The sequence below is a fragment of the Atta colombica genome, unplaced genomic scaffold (genome assembly GCF_001594045.1).
Source record: "Atta colombica isolate Treedump-2 unplaced genomic scaffold, Acol1.0 scaffold146, whole genome shotgun sequence".
Classification (NCBI taxonomy): Eukaryota; Metazoa; Arthropoda; class Insecta; order Hymenoptera; family Formicidae; genus Atta; species Atta colombica.
In genome coordinates this window covers 562,960-580,031 of record NW_017259235.1, presented here as the reverse complement: position 1 = coordinate 580,031, position 17,072 = coordinate 562,960, and the positions used below count along the sequence as shown (strand labels likewise).

Here is a 17,072-nt window from a genome sequence, read left to right as displayed (position 1 = left end):
TATATATATATAAATATAGAAATATTACAATTATAAATTTGTTTATAATATAATAGACTAGAAAAACTGTGAATCAAATTTGCTTTTTTTATTCTTTCGAATCTTGTTTATTAGAAAATTACACACACATACACACACTTTTACTTCTTTTTTTAAATTCTTTTCTTAATTAGATGTAGTTAAGCGATAAAATCTACATATATGTAATCTGATAGAGGAGATATCGTAACATGATGTATTTTTTTATGCAGTCGTGAGCATAGAAAGAAAACGCACACAAATGTGTATAGTAAGAAACGAAGGTGGCGATACATGAAGTCTCAATGAAAGATTATTACAAGCAAAACGAATCGGCTCTCTGATTAGGCTCTCCGAGAAATCATCTTGATTAGTTAATGGAAGAAATATATGAAAAATATTCGGAGCAAACTAAGAAGAAAAAAAATCTTTCAACCGTTTTTTCTCCCTTTTTGCTCCTTTTCGCACACCGAGCAAGTATTAGTCGCCTCGAAGGCGAAGCCTCGACCGGGCACCGAACCCGCCGTACACTCATAGTCCACAGGTGCTTCCGCTTGGCGTAATAATAACGAATACATAACCACTTCCTACTACACGCGTGATGAAAAACGAGGAAATTTTTTCTCTCGCAGGATATCAGACACCGCTGTTGCCGTCTTCTCTTTTTGCGCGGTGCATGTCGATACGTTTGTCATTGTTTGCCGCATGCTTGTTTTGCCTCTTTAAACGTCTATTCTTTGCTGGTTATATTTCAATAGTTTTCTACGATACGTATCTGGTTTCTTCATTGTCCTTCAAAGTGTTCGCTGAATGCACGTATACCTTGTCCATTAGATCGTTCAATTATGATTATAGTTAACTCTATCCGCATATCATTTAGCGACGAGTTCTCATATATATTTAATTAAGATCTCTATATTATTCTCTTATATTAAATTAAGTAAAAAATTAATATTTCAAAAATTGATAGAAATTAATATAACCAATCAAATATTATTAAAGCAAATCTAAAAAAAGAAAAACATTTTTAATTATTACATGTTTAATTAATAAAATTTTATTTAATTTCTCTGTGATTTTATTATATGATTTCACGCAAATTTTAATCATATAAAACGGATTTAAAATCGTAATATAAAAAAAAATCAATATTGTGTAATACTTCGAATTAAAAAAATTATGCAAGATTGTTGAAAATAAAGTCATAATGAGCAAATTATGTGAAACGGCATGAAAAAGTTATTTTGTCGTGATGAATATAATAATATTAAAAAATAAACTAGTACATATAGGAATGTATCGTAGATGTTACTTCCATGAATTATATGCATACATTAGCATGCATTTGTACATGTAATATTGAGTTTATCCATCGCGATCAAAATATAATGTCGTTATCATGAACGTTTTATGCTTTATCAATATTCATGCGCCATGTACTGCTCAATGATCTATACGTTCTGTCGGCTAATCTTGATACGTATTCTTTTGGAATATAAGTTGCTCGGTTTCATCTAGTCAATTTATCTTTTTGTTATGCACCATCTTGATCCTTACACGAAATGCTAATTGTGTCAAGAAATTATATAATATAAAGAAAAAAAAAACTTATTCGAAAGAAAAGATTGAACGTGGATCTATGAAATTCATAAGTCAATTCTTATATTTATGCCTTAAGTATGACTGCCTTAAGTATGACTGTCTTAAGATTCTCAGGAACCAATCAGAGGGTTCCTTCCTTATTAGCATCTTAAAACATTACTTAAGACGGTCTTGAAATAAGAATGGACTATGAATACCGGCCTACGACACTTAATAATATCAAGATAGCTTATATGTTTGGGCATGACTGTCGCGGCTGCATCATGCTCGTTTTTCTCTTTTACTGTCACTCTCATCGTGTCTTCGAAGCTTTCGTTTTCTCCGCATCCAAACGCGGTCGTCGTGGACACTTTTACGGCGCGGGCAACAAAGGCGGATCCTTTGTATTTCGTGCACGTACTGCGCTATACCTCTGGTATCGCGATACCTCGCGCATTATGCATAATACGCCGGTAACATAATGCATCCATTGTTAAGAGGGAAGAACCGCTGTCTTTTTTTTCTCCTCTTGCCTTCCTTTGTCATTAAACGCGAGAGACGTCGACCGCAGCGATATAAGAGGCATTTAACACTCATTTGCATGTCTCGTGTATTCGATTCACTGCGTGTCACTCACACGCACACACATATGTGTGCTGTTTAGCAATTTCCATCTAGACAAAGTCCATTTCGATATATTTTTTTCGGCGAATTGTGCGTCGTAAAGCCAGGTGTCCTTAGCACACACACACACACACACATATATATATATATATATATATGTATATACATACATACACATATACATACACTAAACATAATATTCAAACCATTTGCCTTCGAATATTTTCTAAGAGCTTTATTAATGCTCGATTCTTTGCAAACTCTAGTGGGTCTATTGTGTAATAATCAGCAATTATACTTTCGTTCAATAGCCAGGAATTGTTTCATGGGATGAGGTAACGAAGCGTACTTCTCAGGATTGTTTTTTCTGCATGAAAATGTGCCAAGTGAACATGATAATTGAAGGGGCATGTGGAGGCAATATGTTGCGAAAGTTAAATAAAGATACTGATATTATTTTTTTTCACTAGCACCTCTAATTACTGTTATTGTAACATAACTATTTAATTTTCTTTAATATAAATTTTATTCAAAGTAATATGATTTAAGTAATACTGTTAGAAATATATTATAAAATATCGCCTTATTTTTTGTTTAATAAAATATTTTGTTTAATATAATATTTTTTGGTTTTGTAAAAATCGATATATATTCATGAATTGCTGTTTTGTTGATATTTGTGTGAATTACATTACAAAAAAAAATCAAGATTCACTTAAAAAGTTTTATTTCACATTGTCATTTTTTTTCTTATCAAAGATTCCTTTTTTATCAAAATATATCAAAATATACAACTTTTAAAAACCCCGATTTTAATGTCTTATTTAATTATCAACATTCAAGTGAGTTAATTAAAATAAGACACCCTGTATATAAATTTATTTACATCTTTTTCCCTTATACCGTATTATATATTCAAAGCCACAAAAATTGGTCACTATAACGTTATAGAGGCCTATTTTTTTAAGTATACATTATACATTAATCCTCTTACCTTCAAACATTCGATGCTCATTTTTATCTTCAATCGCAGCAACGGATTTCATAGCTTCTTATTAGTGAAAAAAACATGTCAGTTGATTATGGCAGCTCTTAATTTACGGTTTATGTGTATCATTTTCTTTCTCTCTCTCTCGTTTGCCGTTACATGTTGGTGAATAACGGAATGTTGCGCAACGATGCTATAAATGGCACGTGAGGTAGTATGGTCCTTCTTTGGTCCTGAATGCAATGCTTGACAATGCAACGGGATACTCATGCTAAATTTGGTATAGCATGATAAAATAGAATTCTTCGCGATTGAATTTTTGATTCTCGATGGAATCTCTTTGAACGTTTGCTTATCAGCGAAAAAAATATGCATTATTAAGATAATGCAGAATTTTTCGATTCAATATCTCGCGAGAAAATAACAGATAAAGAGATTCATGCAGAATATAGTAGGAATTAGAAGGCATTTTATTTTTCTAAAAAAAAGATAGACACAATATCTACTTTTCTCTTAATCATCGAATGATCGATAGAAATTTTCTTCAATTGATTTGCGATTATTTGTGCACAATTCAAGCAACATAACTCTCTCGTAATACGTACGAAGACGAGAGGTCTCTTCTCTGTGCCATCTCTTTTATTACGCCATCGCATGTCTTCTAAGCAGTGCTATTAAGAAAATTAAACCGATCGGAGGAAGTTCGAAACTACCTTAGCAATTACGATAGATTCGATGCGCATCATTTCTACAAAATCGGAAAAAATTGCGAATACTCGCACGAGTATGGACTTGTCACTGCGTGACAGGTATAACGTGTACTTTCCTATCCTTACACCTGTTTACCTTAAGGCGTTGCGGGTAGTTGTAAAGGGAAACCATCTCACGTTGCTCCTGCTGAATTGTATAATATTTATTAATTACTTCGTAAAAGGACACTCAGTTCGATCGAAAGAAATAACACTCTAATAACACTCAATTTATAACATTATATGTAAAATTAAAAACGTAATCAAATCGACGAAGGATCATATAAAATCGTATAAAATCGTCGAGTTTTTTTCCGACTTTTGACGATTTAAAATATTTATTAACTGTTCGATAATAACATTTGTTTTAAGTTAAACAAACGAGATGAGTCTTAGTATTTTTTTGTAGCTAGTATCTTATAGAGAGATATAGATATAGATATAGAAAAAGGAAGCCTTATTTATTCGATGATGTTAATATAACTTATATAACTGATAGTATTCGAGGAAATGATACTTTGATTCTTATCGAGTGACAAGTGATGAAAAAGCTGTCTCGCAATAGCTTGGACAGGTCTCTCTTGTAATGTCTTTGTTAATATATTCAGGAGCGATGATGATCGATTCCTTCGTTCAATCATGAAGTCGCCTTTTTCGCTCTTGTGGTGACAATCTCAGAAAAAAAAAACTCGCTAAGCTACATAACGCGCATAAACCGGATCGGTTTTCTTGTCGAGCGAGAAGCTCCGTAATTATGTAATTACTATCTTTTTTCTTTATATTTTCATATCTTCAACGCTTATGTGACGATTTTTATTCAAATATAAGAATGTTATTACAACCTGTATTCATTGGCGTAACTACTGGTATGTTTAAGTTTAGATGAGAAATCTTCTCAGTCGTAAACATTTAATATCTGAAATGATGTACGTTCAATGGTAGAGTCATGATTCAAATATGCAAAATGACTGAGTTGCTTATGTATTCCATTTCTATGTATTTTCTAGTATTAAACAGGTTTTTTTACAATTCAAAAAATTTTGCTAAGCTTGTTGCGAAATGATTTTTTGTTTTCTTACTTCTATCATTCACTAATTAAGGGAAAAATAAATTATTGTGCCTATCTTTTTTTTTTTATTAGAAAAATAAAATGTCTTCTAATTCCTACGAGATTCTGCACGAATCTCTTTATCTGTTATTTTCTCGTTGAGCCGAAAAGTTAGTTTCTTAAATTTTGATTTTTTAAAAATCCATTTTATTTTGATGTGCTAGTGATAATTTTTTAAATTTTATTATTAAAGAGAAGATCCAAAAAGAGCTGAATAATGAAATGAAATGTGTATATATATTAGATAATTATATAGATTTAGATTCTGATTTTCTCTTTTTTTGTTTTGATTTTTAATGAATAATATTAAAATATATTTACTAGAAGAAATTTATGTATTATATCTATATATACATATATTCCTTATAGATGTCACACATAAACAGTATTTCTATTTTTAATAATTGAATTTCCATTTTTATTCGCAAGAAAATATATAATTATATATAATCATGTAGTAAATATAAAATAATAAAAACAACGGGGCGACACAGATTGTTAAGAACGCGGAAATATTAAAAATAAGAAAATTTCGCTATATCGTTATGATTGTACAAGATATTTGATCGAATATTTACTTTAGTAATATTCACATTTATTTAATTTATTTATATTTAAATAGCTTATGTAATAAAGTATAATTGTATTGAAGATATTAAGAAAATTTTATTTAAAAAATTTTTAAATAAATTAAAAAGTTAGATTATTTTTATAATGAAAATATAATGTTTTTTTTTAAATTATATTAAAAAAGTAATAAAGGAGAAAGTTTCCATAAAATAATGAATTACAAGTTCATTTTTGATTACTTTCTCGTGACAAGTCATGATTTTGTTTTCCAGCTTCGTGCAAGAGTTCGCCTCGCCGCCGGCGGACGGAATGACCCTGCTGTTGGAAACTTTACGCGGCGTTCAACTGGCTCAAAGTTCACCCCCGAATTCGGGGCAGACCGGACCTAGGATCGGTACCAGAAGGGCTGCCTTAGACGAATTGGGGTGCGTGGAATGCCTGGCGGCATGCGGCGAAAGATGCGCCGATGCACCGCGACTATTAGTGCAAGCTCAACCTGGCCTTCTAGCTCTCGCGGTCTGTCTGACTAGTAGTCTCAACCGGTCCCGAGTTCTGGCTCTTCAGGTAACAATTGTCACTTCCGTTCGCGAAGCGTCGCGATACCGTTAGATCGAAAGAAAAAGAATCGATTGCAGAGCTAGTGCGTGTACGTCGCGTGAACGTCGGCACGTTGTCGTGAAATAACGCGAGATTCTTCTGCCCCTTTCACGATATCATTTTCTTAGCTCTTCAGTTTACATTTCCAGATTTCCAATATATATTTTTGCTAAGTATATGTATAATTAATAAAAATTACACATTTATTATTTAATACAATTACGTATATTAATAAGCTCATTTTTAATTTTCTGCACATAAAAGCGAAACACTGCTCGTCTCAAGTAGCGGATTAATGTCAGAAAATCTTCTTTTCTCTATCTTCTTTTGATATCTATGAGTCGTCGTCATATCTTTTAATTGTGCTACTTGAAGTGTTTACATCTCGAATTGCGGTTACGGATACAATTATGATAACAGTAATTCGATATACTTATATATGAAAGTGATAATTATACACTCATGAAGGAAATAAAGAAACTACAGTTACCAATGAAATAAAGTGCTAGTGGGTCACTTCATCTTACACGATAAGTTAATGCTGCCGGTAATTTGGTTTTTTCTTAGTCGTCAAGACGGAGTCGTAAACGCGTGTTTCGAGTAAAGGAGATACGCTCGACAGGCGGCGGCGCCGTTATTTCGAAGGTGCTCATCGTCGAAATCAGTTTTTATCATTTTTATCCGCCGAATGTTATTCGAGAGCATTGGCTTCGTTTACAAACTTATATATCCGCATGTTATGTGAATGACGTTGGATCTGTTTTATTTTCCGGTTCTTGAGATGTATATACCTTGCGAGCGGATATCGTGCGATACAATCAACAATTGTCCAGTCGAGGCAGATAATTACACGGCACGTGTTTCACAAATTCTGTAAATCTACGACTGTATAATAAGAACATCCATTTATAGTGACGAAATAATAAATAATCAGATTCCAAGTACAATCTTCCGCGTGAATGTTTTGACAAATTTCAAGTTTGTCTTTTCTTCAGCAAATATACATTGCGAATCACATCTTCAATATTTTCTGTATTATATTTTATTTTCTAAAAGAATATATTCATTCATTGCTTTGTAGCTCTTGACGAAAGTGTGCCAAGCACCAGGTGGACACGCTGCTGTTTCGGAAGCAGTATCGACTCTGAGACTCAAATATGGAGAAGGAGGGAGGTTTCGATTTTTAGCAGGCGCTCTTTTAGCCCCGAGAGCAGCCATCGCGTTGAGGGTTGCAGGAGTTTCGTTTTTAAACGCTTTTCTGAAATCTGCACCCCGCACGCAAACCAAGTTATACATTCAGGTAAGAAATACAGTAAAATATCCATCATATTCATTTTGTTTTTTACTTTTGTTTAATCTTTTCACGTTTCCAGAGTGACAATCGAGAAACTAAATAGCTGTCATCTTGTGTTAAACTGAAAATTGCTCCTTATTTGAGTCTTACTTTTTTTTTACATTTTTTTTATTTACATTTAAAGTCTTTGTTTGATATACCGTTCGATATACTAATAATATAGTCTTATAACATTTGTCTATATTATTTCCATATCAGGATATAAATATTTTGCTATCTTTTAGGCTGAGGCCTGCGAAGCTGGTTTAGAGCCGCAGGTACTTCAGGAATGGCTTAGAGAATTTGACGGACGCGAAGAGGACGCTTTAACTGATTTACTGCACAAGGAAGTTCAGAGATGGGCAAACAACTGTGTCGACGTGGATGCTCTGCAACGCAGAGTGACGCGTGCGGAAGAAACTTGCAGGGTACTCAGCAAAAAGGTGTCGCTTTTGCAGATGCAATTAGAGAAACGAAATGACTGCAACTTGGAAGAACGAGATAAATCCACGCCGGTGATTCTTATTGCTGCTAAAAGCCCGAAAGTATCTTCGAACGCGGAAGATGAAGGTATCAGCTCTTCGGAGAGATCCAGTAGTCCTGAAGATACAAAGCATCAAGCAAGAATCAACCGGCAGAAAGTCTCACCTGTGCAAAGCAACGATCAGGAAACAACGATAGATGACGTGATCGAGGAGCTGAGAATCATAGTGAAAGACGCTGAGGAAGAATTCAGCGACAAAACTCAAGAATTGAATCATCGTGCTAATAACAATCAAGAAACTGTCCGTAATAAGCAAGAATCGGATAAAAATAAATTATATCGATCGAATTCCAAGATCTCGTTGAATAACTCTGAGAGTTATATGTACGACAAAATATCCAAGAGAGACCAATATACGGATTTGAAGATACTAAAATCGAATACGGGCTCTAACGCATTTCAAAATCAGATAAAAAGTGAGCAAGTGACTTATTTCGGCAATGATCAAGATTATAGTACTGATTCGGATGGCACAAAGAAATTGAGTCTTGGGCTGCGCAAAACATCAAAGTCATCGATGGAAGGCAGCGTTAAGATAGTTGTAAAGGGACCCGATGTGGAAGAGGCAATAGTACCGGCTATTCTACATCCACAACCGCCACGAAGGGCACCGCCGTGCTTATCAGCCATCATGTCCGCTAGGCATTGCGACTTCGCTGATCATGCAGAGATGTACAACTCCCACGACGAGGAAGTCGAGGAAGAAACTCTCGGTGACGGCAGCGATTCATTGCTAAGCGCCTCCAAACTCAAGTATAACAGCAAACATCAAATCTACGACGGACAAATGAGAATTATTAATGAGAATCACTTGCAGAAACAAACTAAAAGTGATACTATATTGATAGGCTCGAATCGTATCGATGTTAAATTTAGAAAGAGTCTCGATGATTTGCATCACTTCGAAGATAATGATAGAAAAACTTTGAGAAATTACGATGCTTCGAAAGCAAATATTATTACGGATGTCAGGCCAATTAATAAACAAATCGACGTTTACAGACAATTCGAATCTATTCCCAAGGGATTTGAGACGTCCTCTGGACGATCGGCTGATCAACGGATGATTCATCGGCATAGTTCTAAATATAGAAGCGAAATAGAAAAGAGGAAATATTTACGTCGTTCCGCTAGTCATGATTACTTCGAGTCGAATGTGTCCAGTCCACAATCGAGACGGTCGGGGAGTAAAGTGGAGTGTCGTATCAGAAAATTTGAAAGTTTAAATTCTTTTGACGAGCATCGAAGTCTACAGAATTATGAGAGATCAAACGACTTTGAGAATCTTGGTAAGCATGAGCAGGTGTCACTGCTGACTGATTCTTCTAGATTTAAAATGCGTAGATCGGAATCTTTTCATCACATCTCTCATCATGTGTCAAAGAGAGATCAATGCTCATCGAAAGGGGAAAGCGACAGTGGTCTTTTTTATTACACGGATTTTAATTTGAAGCCTGTTGTCACGAGACGACCGCGATCAATCGACGCACCAAAGTCTCCCAGTTTGATAACGAAATCCCTGGACAGGATTGATGAAGGCCTAGACTCGATGGTCGATATTGTTATTACGCAAGAGCAAAATCAATGGAACGCGAATAAACGTCAGACAAAAGCGATCAAATCCCGCAATGAGAAGCAGCCAACAAGATCGAGAGTAATCAAATCTTATGATTTTTGTGGTAATTCTTCAGAATTTGATCAACAAGGAAAGCGAGATAATCTCGTTTCTAGAAATAAAGAAATAAAGAACGATGAACTGTATCATGTTAACAATAAGCAATTAAAAAGTGACGAATTCTACGAAGAGAACTCGCGAATGGAACTACAGAGAACTCGCGAATGGAATTATCATAACGAGTTAAATTATGCGAGAAGCAAGGGCGAAATTAATTCATCGGAAGACTCACCGATAATATTATCAAAAAATGGCATAAGACACAATTCTTTTTGCCAGAAAGATAAAATCAATAATAAGTTCATTAGCAGACCGAACGAATCAGGAATTTTTGCTGGGCGAACATACGATACATTTGGTCTTGGAAAGAATCGTTTTAACGCGGGCAAATATTCGGGTAATCAGCCAATTAAAGAAAATCTAATTAGTCGAAGAAATACAACATCTTCGCTGATTGGGAAACGTGGAAAAGTAACGGACATTGTCTCCGGTCTTTACTGAACGTGTCTTAAGTATAAATTTTGTATGAAACTCTAATAAATCAATGGAAATAATTTGTACAATTTTTCCGCGTATAAAAAATAATTAAGAATTCTTATATAATTCATTCAAGGATAATGAAATTAACTATGAGATAAAATAAAAAGAACTGCCAGTGGTTTGCGGGTTATTACTGTATCATAAGCCAACTTACTAATGCCAACGTATCGTCAATCTTGTCGTTCACTTCATCAAAGTGAGGAGTGTATTGATACAAAAACATGTGATACACAAACCATTCGCAAATAATTTGGTATCTCTGAAAATATAATAATATCCTCAAAAGTATTATCAATAAAAAGAATTTCAGAATCACTAGAATCATTTTGCATAGAAACATTCTAAATATATTATATTATATGTATCACATTGAAAATTGATGCAGAAAAATCGATTATTTTTGCTTTAGATTCCATGTTGAATTTATATGAAAAAATATAATTTTATTATATTTTTACTGCTCAATAATAAAATGAAATATATTTATACTGCTCAATAATAAAATGAGAAAAAATATGTGAATTTGAGGATGAATTTATAATTTCCATAATGTATGAGAAAGCACAAAAGAGAAATAGTACGAACGAATCATTTCATCAATTGATACATGAATATATCATTTCTTATTAAACAGAAATCGACTAGACAATGAGAAATGATTTAGAGTGCAATATTTTTGAGTATTATTATGATGCTACATTTGTAATAATTACATTTACGTCGAATATACACGTTTTACAACGAATATACACGTTTTTTCATAACGACAAATAATTCTTCTGGTGATGGACTCTTGTGTACCTTCACTACATTGTGTGATACAATTCTTTGTTAACGATTATATATATGCAATAGTAGTGCAAGTGCCAATTAAGACTGTACTTCGTACATTTCTATATATTACATGTATATATATATATAAAGATGAGATTGAATAATTATATACACATCAGGAAAATAATGTTTAGGTCAAGCAGCAGAATTATTTATAGCTTCTAAATTATATAAAATTATTTTGTAAATTAAGAAGTAAGAATAAAGCCTTCATTCTTTATTTCTATGTCGCTTTTAATTTATTGTTTTGTGTGCTTAATATCATTTAAATAAAAATTGTATGTAACATACTGTTTAATAAACTTTGTTTTTTATTAATATAAAAATGAAATTCAATTTCAACTTGCAGTTGCGTGTAAAAGTGTACTTGTCACCTCACTAAGTTCATGGCAGGAACCACGCGCATTTCTGTGAATCATTTCCGAATTATTTAACGTTAACGATGAATGTAATTTGTCATGTGTTTGCTCAAGAAGTTGTTGCGAAGATTTGTCTGGAAATAAGACAATATATCACTTTTTCTCTAGATATAAAAATAAAACATTCTTAAAATTGTAATATTTGTAAGTTATAAATATTTATAAAACTTATGAACAATAAGATTGGAAAACTCATGAATTACTCTGATTTTAATATATATTATATAATAAATGATAAAATCCTGAGTCACTTGTCATTTCAATCATGTTGAAGTGAATATTATTTTTTTATTCATTGAGATTATATATAAAAAGAAATGTTAAAACGATTTAAAAAGATATTTTTGATTTCTGAGATATAATGTTTTAAAATTTTCTACATCTTGATATAATCAAATTTAAAAAAATATAAAGATATATAATCTCTTTTTTTATATTTCTCTTTTTATATTTTTTTATATTTCAATGAATCAAAAATTTAAAACATGAGATTAAGAACTCCATCGCTATTTTCGCACATTATCAACTCTAATATAAAATTAAAAGAGGGCTCATAAGAGATGTATGTCTATTACCAGACCTTCTGTATTTATAAATCAAAATAATAAAATGTCATCTTTTTCAAATAATTATCACACTTAATATTATTATTGTTTCACACTACGATTATATTAAATAATTCAATTACCTTGAACAGTTGATAATAGATAAGAGAGCTCTTCTTGAGTCGAAACGTATTGGAATTCATCGCCACAGGCACCTTTCAAAACAGTAACCACATCCAATCTTGGATTGTAAAAATACAATCCCTGTTTACGATTACTAAATTCATTGATCAATGTTTTCATACCCTAAATTCGAAAAAAACAATATTTAAATGTGGCACAATTTCTAATTTAATAATATTGTTTTAACACACATTCGCTATTACATATATGCGCGCGCGCGCGCGCGCGTGTGTGTGTGTGTATGTGTGTGAGACGTACTCGATTTTCATAATGTCATAACAGCCAATTTTATAATCTAAGAACAAAGTATATCTCATTGTATCGGATAAAATGTAGAAAATCATAATACATACATAAATAATACAGTAATGTAATCTGAGTAATAATTTTTATTTATATATTGAATAATTATCAAAGTAGCTTAAACAAATGACAAAAATCTAACGTAATCTGAGATTTCAAAATCTAATATGAGATGAATGTTACTTATTAAATTATATTCAATTCTTCACGAAAATGTTACCTTAGCAGCTGTAAAATCTGCCCCTAAAATGTATCTGCAATCAACAACAACCGGTATTTGACTAGATCCTTGCTTTATACCAGCATTACCGACTGATTTCTTTATAAAATCGACAGCTGGGAAATATAAACTGTTTCCTGGAGTAACCAGTAAGTATTCTGCACCACAATCAGTCTATAACAAATGTAGGATTAATTTTATCAAAAAATAATTAGCAATATTTTGATGTGTGAGCAGTAAAATCGTATATTTTGGAAAAGATTGATCCAAGTGTATGAGTATTGAACTTATTCACAATTCTACAACTAACGACTTAGAGTAATGAAAAAAGAAAAAAAGGAAGGATTCCTTTGTTTGAATTCAGTTGTTTGCTACTACCGTGTATTTGTCGACGTGAACTGTAGGTCTTGCGGAAGGATACAATAGGAACATCAAATTTATAGCAACCCCCGATAAAATACCATATTCTACACCAATGATGAGACAAAACAAAAAAGTAACAAACATCGGTATGAGATCCTTTTTGCTCGATTTCCACATCAGTTTCACCACCTCGTATTCTATCATGTATATTACCGCGCAAATGATCACGGCCGATAATGAAGCTGAAAAAGAGGATAATAATTACGCCAAATTGGCATTTTTTTGTATGTTGCTACCATTAAAGTGCTTTGCTACCTTTTGGAATGAAATAGAAATATGGCGTGAGTAGCCTAAGGGCCAGTAAAATCAAAATTCCAGTATATAATCCACCCATTGGCGTCTTCACACCACTCGCATGATTTACTGCTGATCTACTGAACGATCCTGTAACTGGCATAGAACTCGCGCAGGACCCAAGAACGTTACAGATTCCGAGTGTCAAAAGTTCTTGGGAAGCATCAACTTTACCTTCATTCATAAAGGCCTTAGCTATGGCTACATTACCGAGCACAGCTATTATCGGCACTAATATTATAGAAGTACCCAATTCAGAACACATTTGCGTGAAGGTAAGAGTCTGATTATTTACTTGTGTGGAAAAAGGTGGCAGGCCGAATGGTGGAAGACCAGATCTCACTGGACCTGTTAGAATAAACGGAGATCCAAATTCGGACGAATCATATTTGTAAGCAATAACCGAGCAAGTGACAACGACAATGGCGTTCCGCGCCGTAGAGATCAGCCATATTGCTTTCGCAATTATACGTTGATAATTCACTGACTTCTTACTAATGACATGTAATTTAACATCCTTCATTTTCTGTAAATTGTATGAGATTTTTATAAAGAGAATATACCAGATATAATAAAAATGTTGAAAGATTCATTATATAAAGATTCATTAATTACTCTAAACAACAATAGAATTGCGATGCAAGAGATACTCATCCCAGTATCCCAGAGACTCATATTATCAATATTTTGAAAAACTTTAATTAAAGTATCCACAAATCCTTGAGATGAAATTTTTAAACCTAACAATCCTTTCAATTGCGAAGCAACAATTATGACGGATGTTGCTGAAGTAAAGCCCACAGTGACTGGTATCGAGATAAAATCTACAAGTACACCTATAAAATTGTTGTTTATGTTAAACGCAAACAAATAACACCTATATCATTCGAGATATCAATCAAATAATACAACAAGGGATGTGTGCAAAACTAGTACAAAATAGTCTTGAATTTACTTAGAAATCTTAAAATTTCCAGTAACCTTGCGCATAGCCTGCGTACCTTGCGTAAGTCTTACCTTGCGCATTTCTGAATGAAAATACTTTTTTCACTTGAAATTTTATTTTCTATCGCATATCCGATGTTCACTTAAAATAAAGCATTTTCTTATTCGTTTGAGTCAGCATACCTAAGCGTAAGCATGCCATTAGTAATTGCAGGCAACCAGATAAGAATGCGAGAAGTATGGCGAAATCAGCATTTTTCCCTTGCACATAGTCGTGAGTCATTAATGCCATGAGTGCGGTAGGACCAATTGTAATATCTTTACAGGAGCCAAATAGCACGTAAACTATTGCACCCATAAATGCTGAGTAAAGACCGTACTGTAAACAAACATTAAACGATATTAATAACATGCTCGATCTGCATAAAAGATGAGCATTGGTAAGAAAAACATATTTATCTTACATACTTGTGGTTCCAAACCAGCCAAAGTTGCATATGCAAGTCCCTGTGGCATAACAGTAAGACCAACTGTTATGCCGGCTATAATATCGCTAAGGAATTTTTCCGAGTTATATTTCGGTAACCATGCTAAGATCGGCATGCGTCTCGAGGCTAATTTGTGTAGCCGATCGATATAGGTTTTTTTCTTCCTGCGATCAGCTTCAGTAGCCATCCTGAATCAAGCCAGCTTCATGGACAAAACGATGAACAAATAAATTTTTAATAATTAATAATGTAAATAAATGTACAAGACGAATAGATAAAGACGGGAATTTTTTGATTGCAGAGATGTTGCATAGAAATATTTTTAATATAAATTAATTAAAAATCGTTTGTATAATCTATATTAATAGAAATATATAAATGATTCCATGTCACATCGAACAATAAATAAATCAATGTTTCCCGTTTCCGAGTATTTATACTCGTACATAACAGATATGTATTTACATAAAATTAAAATATTATAGCTATTTTGAATAATTTAAAAATTCAATAATCAATTATAACAAAAAATGTTATACTTATTATTAACTACTTAAAAGATGTTTTCAAATTTAAATATTATATTTAAATATTTTAAATATATTTTTTTAAATATTTTCAAAAAATATTCCATATATATTATAGTAAGAATGTTCTGATGCAAAGGTAAAAAGTATCATTAGCGTTCTATTTTCCAAAAAGATAAATATAATATATTTTTATTTAATAAAATATTATAAAAGCCTTTTATCTATAACGAAGCCTTTTATCTATAATAACAAAGACTTTTATTTACAATGATTATGCATAAAAATGTATAACGAATAGATAACCATCGATTAGATATAAAATTATAAAATTAAAGGAAAATCTTGCAATTTACATTTTATCACATTAAATTTAAAAATTAAAAATTAAAAAATTATTTTATTTCTTATGTAATTAAAATTTAAAGTCTCAAAATTATACTATGTAAACATATATAAACATAGCGATTAATTCTTCCTGATTGTTCTGAATAAATCAATGATGTTTTATCAGGATTATATATGTAATGTTACATGTATTTAATTCACGAAAGCACATATGTACACACACACATACACACATACACATATACACATACATCAATATAATATAATTTATTATAAATATAGCTTTCGAACATGTTATGTTATATCTCGTATGTGCACTTGATAAAGGTATATTAAAGTTACCATAGACGAAAAAATGTGGAACCGCAATCGCAACAATAAACGATCGTAGATGGAGAGCGATATGTGTACAAAGGTGAATACTTTCACTGGGAAAGAAACGGGTTTCGCCGAACATGCATATTTGTTTTTTTTCTCCGTGAAGTCACTCTAATTCATAGAAGCTTTATATACTAAATTTACTATCCCGGTAAATGTTTCTCTCTCGCGCTTACAAATTTCCAACGGACTGTAGACTGAAAGTGCGTATGTTCCGTCGTGCCCCTTATATACCCGGATAACGAACCGAACTTACATTGGTCGGGGAAAAGTCGCTGTTAACCTTCGCACTTTTTATATAGGAATCACGAAAAATACGTTAATCAATACGGTTATATGCATGTCACAGAATATTTATTGAGATCCATTTTAAAAATTTTAAAAATTTCAGCGTCGTTTTAATATTTTTAGTTATAAAGTTTCATTAAAAGGATATAAAATTGGAATACATATAAAAAATTGGAAATTTTCAATAGCAAATTCCGTTTGTAATCCAAATTTTTTAAATATTAATCTACAATAATATCTCGCAAAGAAATTGTACAATTTTTTTATTTTACGCACTTGTAGAAAAAAATTATATACTATTTATTAAAACTAGGCTATACTAATCTTCAAGTTTCTTTTTATTCTTTCAAGTAAAGATTCAATATACTACTATAACACATTCGCGATTTAATAATATATATTATAATTAGTATTATATACTAAATAGTATTATGAGTATTATTAGTATTATTAGTAATTAATATTATATACTAATAATACCGCATACGTTTAATACGTTATTTTATGTGAGTGCATATACATTGAAAACCATTTTTTTATCATTTACTTA

At 32.2% G+C, this 17,072-nt stretch overlaps 2 protein-coding genes across 2 annotated transcripts in view; one reads left to right on the top strand and one right to left on the bottom strand.

The window, feature by feature from the left end:
- The window catches only part of LOC108685123, a 37,277-nt gene extending 26,989 nt beyond the window's left edge, over positions 1-10,288 (top strand). The window contains exons 4-6 of the mRNA XM_018189777.1: positions 5,911-6,202; positions 7,317-7,535; positions 7,814-10,288. Coding sequence (XP_018045266.1) covers positions 5,911-6,202; positions 7,317-7,535; positions 7,814-10,288 — 2,986 coding nt within the window. The remainder of the gene's footprint in view (positions 1-5,910; positions 6,203-7,316; positions 7,536-7,813) is intronic.
- Positions 10,289-11,374: 1,086 nt separating this feature from the next.
- Positions 11,375-17,072, bottom strand: part of LOC108685125 (sodium-independent sulfate anion transporter-like) — a 9,349-nt gene continuing 3,651 nt past the window's right edge. The window contains 10 exon segments of the mRNA XM_018189781.1: positions 11,375-11,654; positions 12,269-12,431; positions 12,832-13,005; positions 13,210-13,436; positions 13,510-14,074; positions 14,164-14,384; positions 14,504-14,532; positions 14,534-14,576; positions 14,677-14,872; positions 14,962-15,183. Coding sequence (XP_018045270.1) covers positions 11,500-11,654; positions 12,269-12,431; positions 12,832-13,005; positions 13,210-13,436; positions 13,510-14,074; positions 14,164-14,384; positions 14,504-14,532; positions 14,534-14,576; positions 14,677-14,872; positions 14,962-15,168 — 1,980 coding nt within the window. The 5' untranslated portion in view covers positions 15,169-15,183 and the 3' untranslated portion in view covers positions 11,375-11,499.